This window comes from Dioscorea cayenensis, chromosome 8 (genome assembly GCF_009730915.1).
Source record: "Dioscorea cayenensis subsp. rotundata cultivar TDr96_F1 chromosome 8, TDr96_F1_v2_PseudoChromosome.rev07_lg8_w22 25.fasta, whole genome shotgun sequence".
NCBI classification, from domain to species: domain Eukaryota; kingdom Viridiplantae; phylum Streptophyta; class Magnoliopsida; order Dioscoreales; family Dioscoreaceae; genus Dioscorea; species Dioscorea cayenensis.
This window is the reverse complement of record NC_052478.1, coordinates 967590-978804: the sequence shown is the minus strand read 5'-3', so window position 1 is coordinate 978804 and position 11215 is coordinate 967590. Positions and strand designations below refer to the sequence as shown.

Here is an 11215-nt window from a genome sequence, read left to right as displayed (position 1 = left end):
ATCTTTCCAAACTCTCTGAGTCTCATGCTCTCTTAATCTCATTATTTCTCAACTCTGCTACTCTCAATCTCTCTTATTCTTATGATTTAACAACTCCTAATAAAGGCTAATTGATTAAAATATTGCACTTCTTCAAATTATTTCTCAAATTACGAATTTCCTTAATTATTTACGGAAATAAATATTTAAAAATAAAAACTTAATATTAAAAAAAATAAGAGGCCCTCTTTCTTTTAAAAAATAATATTTAAATATTAAAAAAAATATAGTGGAACCTTTAATTTTAAAAAAAATATAAAATACTTAATTCTGTAAATAATTTTGGAAATACGCAATTTAAAAAATAATTTAAAGAAATGCAATATTTTAATAATTAGCCCCTAATATAATCTTGTAAAAAAAATATTATTCATCTCACATAAAAATTAATCTACACCAAAATTGAAAAATATAACTGAACCTAATCGCAATATATATAGTGGATTATTCACTATATATATATATATATAGTGGATTACTACTAAACTATCAGCGGAATTATTCACCAAACTTCACTTAAAGTATTTTACCCTCCGTTTGGTTCACGGAATAGGCATGGGATTGGGAATGGGAATGGGAGTGGTGGATGGGGATTGGGGATGTAAATAAAAATATAGGGATATGAATGAAGATAGTGTTTGGTTGGAAGGAATAAAAAGTGGGAATAAAAAAAAAAGTAAGAAAGAGAAATCATGTAAAATTACTTTTATATCCTTTAATGTAAATGAATAATATTAGTATAGTACCAAAGTTAATTATATTTAAGAATAATTAATTTTTTAATTTATAAAATAATTTAAACAAAATTATTCATTTTTATTATTATAATTAAATATTTTAAATAAAGTCTAATTTAATTATTATATGTTTTATTATAATTATTAAAATAATTAATCCATTTAACTACTATCTAATTTAATTTTTATGATTAAATATTTAATTAAATATATATTTTAACTACGGTTTCATGAAAATTAAAATGGACAAAATTTTTACTTTCCTAAAAAAAATTTTGAAGTCTATTTTAATTATGATTAATAAAAGTTTAAAAATATTTTTATTTAATTATACTAATTAAATATTTTAATGACATAAATTAATTTAATTATAGGATGTATTTAATTAAAAAAATGATTTAGTTATAACATGGGGTGTATTATAGAAATAATTTTTTTATTTATTAAAAGTATATTGGTAATTAAAAAAGCAAAAAAAGGGAAGGAATGCAGTTGCAGTTGCCGGTGAAAAAGGGAGTGATCATAATTTTTTTTATTTATGATTACTCCCTCAATCCATATAATATTTACTGGAAGCATGCAGTTGCCGGTAAAAACCCCACCCACCCTTTTGCTTCCTGTCGTAAATCACCGAGCTCATTGTTTTGTTTTTTACGGCAATCAAATCAAGACATAGTGAGTGGGAGTATAATTAAAAAAAAAATAACAATAATTTTCATCCGTGCATTGTATGGTTTGAAGAGCATGAGTAGGATGCAAAAGGGCACTTTTCCTGTCTATATAAACACCTTCATTGAGCCTCATTGCTTTCTCACACCATTCACAACAAGCATACAAGCCATTACTATCGCTGCTGCTAGCTGTTACTGCTACTATTACTCCCATTCTCCTTTTGTGCACCATGCAGGAAGCTCCCAATACCTCCACCATCCCCAACGAGCACAAGAAAGCACTTGAGTTCATTGAGGACGTGACAACCAATGCCGGTGAGGTCCAAAACCGTGTGCTGTCAGAGATCCTGAAGCAAAACTCCAAGACCGAGTACTTGCATCGCCATGGCTTGAACGGTGCAGGCGATGACATCGCCTCCTTCAAAAAGCTCATGCCCATGGTCAAATACGAAGATCTCCAGCCTGACATCCTTCGCATCGCCAACGGTGACAAGTCTCCCATTCTCTGCAGCCGCCCCATCTCAGAGTTCCTGACAAGGTATCTCTTTTTCGCAATTATGTATAAATATATAATATATCTAATTAAGAGATTGGTCTAAATATACCATACCATACATGTTGATCGATGCATATTAAGAGGTTGAAGTTTATGTATATGCAGCTCTGGCACGTCTGGTGGAGAAAGGAAGCTGATGCCGACTATTGAAGACGACCTTGATCGGCGGTCACTGATTTACAGCCTCTTGATGCCGGTGATGAACCAATACGTGCCGGGGCTGGACAAAGGCAAGGGAATGTACTTGTTGTTTGTGAAGTCAGAGGCAAGGACCCCTGGAGGACTGCTTGCTCGTCCAGCGCTCACTAGCCAGTGCAAGAGCCGGCATTTCGTTGAACGATCCTTTGATCCTTACAACGTTTACACCAGCCCAAACGAGGCTATTCTATGCTCTGATTCTTATCAATCCATGTATGCTCAGCTGCTTTGTGGGTTGCTCGAGAACTCTCTGGTTCTTCGAGTTGGTGCTGTGTTTGCCTCCGCTTTCATTAGAGCCATAAATTTTCTTGAAAAGAACTGGCCACGGCTGGCACATGACATCCTTACAGGGACATTAGACGAGGAGATCACGGACAGCGCCGTGAGAGAAGCTGTGATGAAGGTGCTCAAGCCGAACCCAAGCCTCGCCAGTTTCATTGAAACTGAGTGCAGGAAGGAATCTTGGCAGGGAATCATTCTTCGCCTTTGGCCTAATACTAAGTACGTTGACGTGATTGTCACCGGAACTATGTCACAGTACATACCAACCCTAGACTTTTACAGTGGTGGCCTCCCCTTGGCTTGCACCAGTTATGCTTCGTCTGAGTGTTACTTCGGTCTTAATCTTAATCCAATGAGAAAGCCTAGTGAGGTCTCCTACACTCTCATTCCCACTATGGGCTACTTTGAGTTTCTTCCCGTCCACAGAAACAACTCCAACGATGAGACTCTAGACCATCATGACCTGGTGGATCTTGTAGACGTGAAGCTTGGCCAGGAATATGAGCTTGTTGTCACCACCTATGCCGGTAATTCCTATGTGTGCATATAATAGTTTCAATCATATCATTCTTCCTAAATTTTGATGTTATATATATATATATATATATGTTGGTTCATTGTGTTGATATATGTATAGGTTTGTATCGGTATCAAGTTGGTGACGTGCTTAGGGTTGCCGGATTCAAGAATAAGGCACCACAATTCAACTTCGTTTGTCGGAAGAACGTGGCATTGAGCATAGATTCAGACAAGACGGATGAAGTAGAGCTCCATGCGGCGGTGAAGAATGCTGTGAACCACCTGGAGCCATTTGGAGCAACTCTATTTGAATACACTAGTTATGCAGACACAACCACAATCCCAGGGCACTATGTCTTGTACTGGGAGCTCCGGCTTGCTTCCAGAGCAATCCCTCCTTCTGTCTTTGAGGATTGTTGCCTTGCTATTGAGGAATCACTCAACAGTGTGTACCGCCAGGGAAGGACGGCAGATGGATCCATAGGACCATTAGAGCTTAAGATTGTTGAAGATGGGACTTTTGATAAGTTGATGGACTATGCCTTGAGTCAAGGGGCATCCATTAACCACTACAAGGCTCCTCGTTGTGTGAAGTCTGAACTTATTGTTGAACTTCTGGACGCAAAGGTGTCGTCAAACTATTTCAGTCCAAAATGCCCTAAATGGGTTCCTGGGTACAAGCAATGGATCAAGGACGACTAGAAAGTAACTGTGGAGAAACTGGTATTGGTTATCTTTGTCTTAATGAGCTTATTATTATTATTATTATTATTTTTTTACTGTCGTTATTGTTATGTTTAATTAGAGCATCGAGCCAGGGCTGTGAGGCGAGGCCGGCACTGGACTACAAAACCAGCCATTTGGCGGGATGGGGTGGTCCGGCCCACCATTTGGCGGGTTGAGCAGGCCGGCCCACTAAAAATATTAAAACATTTAAAAATTATATATTTTATATATTGATTTTTTTTTTAACAAACCAAACCAAACCAAAAGATATTTATTAAAACACAAAACATAATACAAAAGACATATTTCAAAAAATATTTTACATATAAGGTTATAATAAATCACACAACTAAAACAATAAAACAAGTATATAACAATATATCCAACCAAGTTAACCAATTAACCCAACATTCAAAAGTCCCTATGAATTGAACAACTGTAGATAAAAAAAAAAATTAAGACCATGATATTACATAAAGCACCTAAAACATTTATCCTCATTTAATCTTTTTTTTTTTAAAAAAATTTAGTAAATTAAAGGGGCGGGCTAGCCCGCCCCGCCAAGCCCCACCCATAACCCTAACCCAAACGGGTTGACCCGTTTCGACAGCTCTACTACTACAAGAAAAACTACTTTTTGCTATGACCAGTGACCGTCGCAAATGCTTAAATGGCGTTTAAGTTGGTTTCTTTTGTTGAAGGTATTCAGAAGCTAGATGCTTGTGTCGCAGCCATGCGAGTATGTTTCTTATGGTCAGATGGAGAATGTGCATTATAATTAAGTCAAGAGACTTGGTCATCAGTTTGTTATTAATGCAGTTCCTAGAATAATGATTTGGTGAATAGGGTTGTTAGTTGAACGTTACCTTTATCTTGTAAGCCTGGTTAAAAGGCATATGATCTTTGTCTATTTGAATAAGAAAAACTAGCCAATATCTTCTAGCATTGGTACCATCTCTATATTATACCTACCGGCTTAATTATTACTTTTTGATCTCAAACAATTATGGTATCAAAGCCATCAGACCACAATAACAGCTGGTAGTAATGTCGTGAGTGCATCACAACCATCTCTACCTATTTTCATTGGTGACGGTATGAGTTTTGGTCTATTGATAGTAGACGCAATTAGCATACGCTCCAATTAAAAGTGTGCTCAAAAGCAAGGTATCGATCCACAGAAAAATAGAGCGTACTTGTACTAATTCTAATTCTGAAAACTAGCTTACCAAAAAATATGATGTGTGAACGTGAATAGAAGAATGAAAAATAGAAATCACAAATACGGAAATAGAATCGATCGAGTAAACAAGGGGAGAGGGGATGCTCGAGCATAAAATCCCTCTAGGGTTTTATAAGTTTAGAACAAAGGTTGTTAGATAGCAATCCTATTAAACTGAGAGAAATCCTAAAATATACTACTCCCTCTTGCAATGGTGAATAGTAACTAATCCAGCACACTGCTAATACAAACATCCAACGATTGCAATGCACTCTATGAAATCTAAATGTGAATTAGCAACAATTCAATAAGTAGACAACACTTCTTGCAAAGCGATTGCCCTTAATATCATACAAAATAGAAATATGATTTCTCATAATATCTATTCAATTCCCTATACATGCTAATTCACTGAGGAGGTTTGTTATGATTCTATTCCCTATTTCTACGCTTAGTTATGATTCTCTTAAGTCAAGGCATGTCTATGCTATGTGCGTCTTTCGACTCGTCACACAAGCAAATCATACATGAAACTACGGTTTTTGCCTCGATAGCATTAAAGACATTGATAACACGTGATTGAATTCAGATAATACGGATTGCAATTACAAAAACAATTAAAAAACAAATATCCACAACCGATGTCAAAATACATGAAACCCTAGAGTTCATCTACACCAAAGCATCTACAAAATTAGTTCTCCATTAATAGAGAACAACAATACAATTCATAAGGTGCAATAAGAATAAATGAAAACATAGAAATCCCCTTCTTAATTATGCCGTTGAGATTGCCGCTAAATCTTTCCAAGAACCTTCCAAAGACGCTACCAAGAAACTCCTTAATTAATGGCTAAAATCTTTATCCTCCAAGCTCTAGAGAATTTCCCCCTTACTTTCCCGTCAAAATAACAAAATATACCATCAAAACCCTATTCAGGAATATTTATACCTAGCCACTTACGAGCTGCTTACGGGCGTAAGACCACGGTCATAAGGAGCTGGAGATGATGGGTTGCGAGCTTTACGGTATTAGTTACGGCTATAACACCCATCGTTAGGTCAGCTATTTGGTGTTTACATTAATGTCCATGGATTTAATTTTTTTTTTGTAATGTAAAAATAGATTGCAAATATTTTAATATTTTTAAAAAATAATTTTTAAAATTTAAATTTGTTAAAATACATTTCAGAATTTAAAACAGATTAACAACGGAATTAAATCTGTTTTTGAACTTTGTAACGGAATTAATTGTGTTGCAAATATTAAAAACGGATTTAATTCCATTGCAAATGTTAGCAACGGATGTGTAATCCGTTTTAATATTAGCAACGGATGCAATCCCGTTACAAATATTATCAACGGATTTAATTCCGTTGCAAATATTAGAAACGACTTTAATTCCGTTGCTAAATCCGTTCCTGAATTTTGAAACGGAATTAAATCCGTTGTTACAAAATTAGCAACAAGCTTTTTAGAAATAGAAAAATTTCGTTGCTAATCTGTTTCTAAAATGAATTAGCAACGGATTAGAAACGAAAACTGTTGTTTGCAAATTACAATTTTCTTGTAGTGTATGGTCCAGCTTGTGAAAAAATTGTCCATAATCCATACAGAATAAAAATGTGATTTCTCTTAAAATCTATTCCCTACGATTGCAAAGAGCATGGAATTACTTGTTAATTCACTTAGCAGAATTGAAGGAGGAGAACTCTCGACTCCAAAGTAAACTATTGGTAGGGTTACTCACAATCCCCTCGATCCAATTGGGGCTTGCCTATGCTAGGTGTGTATTTTTACTCGTCACAAAAAAATAAAAAAAGAACACTAGGGCTTTCGCCTCAATAGCATAGTTATCAGACCCGACCCAAGCATTGACCTGGTCCAGGCTTTGGGTCTCGGGTCAATTGGTTCAATCATCTAGTTATTCGGGTCAATGATGGCCTAATAGAAATATTTTAAAATATTTTTTTTAAAATTATAAATTATTTTTTAATATTCGTGAATTATTAGTTATTAAATAAATAATTTGATGGAAAAAATTAAAAAAATAATGTCAACCGGGTCAATCAGTCCGACGGCCGGGCGGGTCCTGGTTTAATAACTATGCTCAATAGCAAGGTTGTCAAACCCGGCCCGTGCATTGACCTGGCTAAGCCAAGGGGTCAAGGGTCAATGGGTTCAACCGGGTTGAACCGGGGTTAATAATAAAATATAAAAAATTATAATAATTAATAATGAGCAAATATAATATTAAAACCATAATTATAATAGGAAAAAATATTATAATAATTAACAATGAGCAAATATATACACTAGTGTTTTCTAATTATGTCATTTATTTTTACATTTTTTTAATTATTTACAAACTTAATATATTAATATATAATTATCGAACCTCTCTCTGTATTTTTTATTTATTTATTTGTTTATTGGTTGATTTGGTTAGAATAGATAAGAAATTTAATTAACTAATTTTTATCCTTTTATATGGATATACATTTTATTAATAAATTATATAACTTGCCCGATCACAATTGAGTTTTTTTTGTTTTAAATTCTCTTATATTTTTTTTATTTAGTTAGAATATTTTATTTTTTATATTTTATAATAAAATTACACTCATTTATTATTTTATTTTCTTGAATAAAATAAATTTTAGAAAGTATTTAACATAACATATTAATGGATTTTATTTTTAAATGTTAATTTTTGTTTTTATGATTATGATATATATATATATATATATATATATATATATATATATTTGTAATTCTATTTGTTGATTATAAATTGAAAGTTAATATTAATAAATATATACGATTTTGTGGGTTTTAATGTGAAAATAATAATAAAGTTTTAAATATTGTAAAAAAAATCTAACATTGTGACTTGGTTGACCCGCCCGGGTCACCGGGTCAACACTAGGTTTTTCCATGCCCGGTTCATTGGGGTATACCCGGACCGGCCACATGGCCGGTTCCTGGTTTTTCCGGTTAAACCGGCTTGGCCTTTCCGAGTCTGAGTATCTTGCTCAATAGTATTGGAGATATCAAAAATACACAATTAGATATAATTAAAGTATAAAAATCTACAACCAATCTCTCTAATCTTAGCTAGGTGGGTTGATTCTAACTCTTGATTCGCCTCCAAAGCCCTGGAGATCCACCCCTTTTTCTTCCTTAAGCTTCGCCGTTGAATTAAGTTCCTAGCTAGTTTTTCAGACCTGGTTGCTAGGAGATTGGAACCAGTAGGCTCCTGAATTCCTCCGGTCCAATACTAGAACGTAATCGTCATAACGTATCTCAGATCATAAGTAATTGTTAAGTAAATTCTCATGCAATCACCCACTTCTTCCAATTGCACTTAACAATCATCAATTGTATTTTATTAATTAAATTGTAAAAGTAAACTTAAGAAACATTGTAGACATTTAGGCTATTGATTAAGCGAAAAGGAAGTAATAAGAGCCTCTTGCCTTTCCCTGAGGAATACGACCATCGTACTCACCCACGGGTATTACTTGACGACCCTTGCGCGCACTTGTGGTATTCACTGACTTAATCTTAGGTTGTGTTTGGTTGGTGGGATATTGTATCCCATAAATGGGGACATCCATGGATGAAATATTCATAGAAGGGGGATATCTGATGCGGGATGTATTGAGGAGATGGCATGCGCGTTCATGCGGAAGTGGGACGCGAAGTAATAAGGGTATTTTGGTAATTCGCCGGGCAGTGGAGTTTTTAGTTTACTTGGGCCTAGTCTGATGGGAAACGGGCCAACAAACACAAGTCACGAGTTTGCTGCGCAAACTCGTGAGTCATGCATGATTTCGGCCAAATTCCATCGTTTAGGCCTCGAAAACCCTAATTTTGCTATTTTTAGTAATAATTGATTTCGCCATTTCTTTGTCTAGAAATCTCTGATTTGTAAGCCGTTTATGGCGTTAGTCTTTATTTTGTTCACTCTTTTATTTCTTGCCGATATTTGAAAATTTACCAATTTTGGTATATTTTCGAATTATCTCCGTTTTAGGATTATTTTCATATCTTTGATTTTTTTTCCCTATTTAATGTAAGCCTATGGCAAGAGGAATTCAGTTTTGTAATAGTTATTCTCTTGGGTAATAAAATTTACTCTTTTTTTCCAATTCTTGGCTATCTTTGATAAACAGGTTTTGAAGGCTTGTACTGGGTATTCGTGCGCGAATCAACAGTTCGAGTATACCGCTGCATCAATATCCATGAAAAGTGTTTGGTTGGTGGGATTTAAAAGGAAGAGATAAAGATTGTTTGGTATTTAGTTAGAGTAATAAGGGTATGTAAAGTTTTGGGTATCCATTTTTTAGTGTTTGTTTGGATGGATATATATGGGAGTGGTATGGTAAGCCTATCCATAAGGAGGTGAAGTTACCCTTTTATTTAATTATTAATTTTTAAAAATAATTTTTAAATTGTTTAATTTAATTTAATTAATAGATAATTTCTTTAATTTATTTAAATTTAAATATTTTAGGAAAGTATTTGACTTTTTAAATAATGGATAATTAATAGATATATTTTATTTATTTAGCTTAAAATGTTTTAGGATGTGTTTGGTTATCGATTAGGATTGGATTGAGAGTGAAATATGGGGTAGTGGAGTATGAGTGAGAAATGAAGAATGCGTTTGGTTGGTAAGGTTTGGAGTAAAGAGAATATTTATTAATTTTTAATTGGATAAACATGATCTAGCCTTGTTTCATTACTCACTAACCACACCTGCGTGGTTAGCAAACCCCACCTACGTGGTTGTTGTTTTATTGTTTTTTTAAAAACAAATCAAATATTTTAACCACACTTGTGGGGTTAGGGTACCACGTCTGCGTGGTTAGCTTACCAAGCCTTAGAATACCCAACACTCATTCATATATCTTTATTATTTTAAATATTTACTTTGGTATTGGGGTTACTAACCCCGATCTCGGAGTTACCCTATTTCCTACATTAACTTCTTGGTCAATATAATATATATATATATATATATATATATATATATATATATTTGTGTAGTGTCCAGGCAGCGTGTGTAGTTCAGAAAGAAAAAAAAAGGACACAAAGAAGCATCTTTGATTTCCTAATAACAACAAAAGCTTTCACTTACAAAGGACAAAACAAGAACATTGTATTCTCTTTGTTGCATTCAATGATCAATAACAACAACTACAATAGAAAAGCTGCTTATGTTGCTCTAACACCAAGAAAGTCTTGCAATACAATCCATAAAAAAACTTTAAAACAAACACATTGTTCTTGCAATACATAAGCATTAAACGCTCAAGCAAACCACATGCCACATTTACATTCCCAAACTAAGAAATCTGTCCTGGTGATCCTACAAGTTCCTCTGCCATGTATTGGCGGAGAATATCTGGCACTCCCAAGAACTTGAATATTCTAGTCTCACTGTCTGCATAATACGAATAAACTTTGGCAACATCACATGTTGAATAACCAACCTTAATAGTAAGCTTCATGTATGTTTCACTTAGTTTGGTGGTAAGAGTGACTGGGTTATGCTCCTCAATTTCAAGTGCAAGTCTACTCAATTTTTAAACCTATAGTTTGTGCCAAGTCGGAATCAGCACTAGCATCCCTTTTTTTCACCTTTCTTTCTGGTATGTGCTTCTTGAAATGTATGGCAAACGAAAAAAATAATGATAAAACTTAAAAAAAGGAAAAACATAACATAATTAAGCTTTATAAATAACTTTATCTATTTTTCCACATATCATGCATTATCTTATCTCTTTTGTCCAATTACTCTCTAAGATCTTCACATTGCCCTCTCCTCAAAGTATGAACTCTTAGCTCTTGTTCCCAGTCCTTCTTAGAGGGTATCAATCTATCACCACCCTGTCTAATAATAAAATTGTGAAGAATGCAGCATGCAATCATTATATCAACTTGGGTACTATATGGAAAAAAGGGCCTAGATATGAGAATATTAAATTAACTTTTCAAAGAGCCAAATGCACGCTCAATTGCAGTTCGCGCTGATGAATGCCTAAGGTTAAACATCTCCTTAGGGTTTTTTAGGAATATGTGACCTGAATTCTTTCAAATAATATCTAACACCTTTAAAAGGTGTTATTAATCCAGGTCTTGTAGGATATTATGCGTCGACGAGAAAATATTTTCCTGAACAACAAAAAGGAAATAGAATTATGCTATATAGTATAACAACAATTTATGGTTTGTATATTAAATTAGGAAATAAAT

General features: G+C 34.0%; 1 protein-coding gene across 3 annotated transcripts; it reads left to right on the top strand.

The window, feature by feature from the left end:
* The first annotated feature begins 1605 nt into the window (after nucleotides 1–1605).
* LOC120266433 (indole-3-acetic acid-amido synthetase GH3.6-like) lies at nucleotides 1606–4659 on the top strand. 3 transcript variants are annotated; one of them, XM_039274061.1, is made up of 4 exons: nucleotides 1606–1985; nucleotides 2109–3010; nucleotides 3121–3725; nucleotides 4438–4659. In XM_039274061.1, exons 1-3 carry the CDS (start codon nucleotides 1678–1680, stop codon nucleotides 3702–3704), a joined length of 1794 nt encoding a protein of 597 aa, XP_039129995.1. In that variant the 5' UTR covers nucleotides 1606–1677; the 3' UTR covers nucleotides 3705–3725; nucleotides 4438–4659. The 3 variants fall into 3 exon arrangements, with proteins under 3 accessions (XP_039129995.1, XP_039129993.1, XP_039129994.1); XM_039274059.1 differs by having other exon boundaries at nucleotides 4430–4659; XM_039274060.1 differs by lacking the exon at nucleotides 4438–4659 and having other exon boundaries at nucleotides 3121–3770.
* The last annotated feature ends 6556 nt before the right edge of the window (nucleotides 4660–11215 follow it).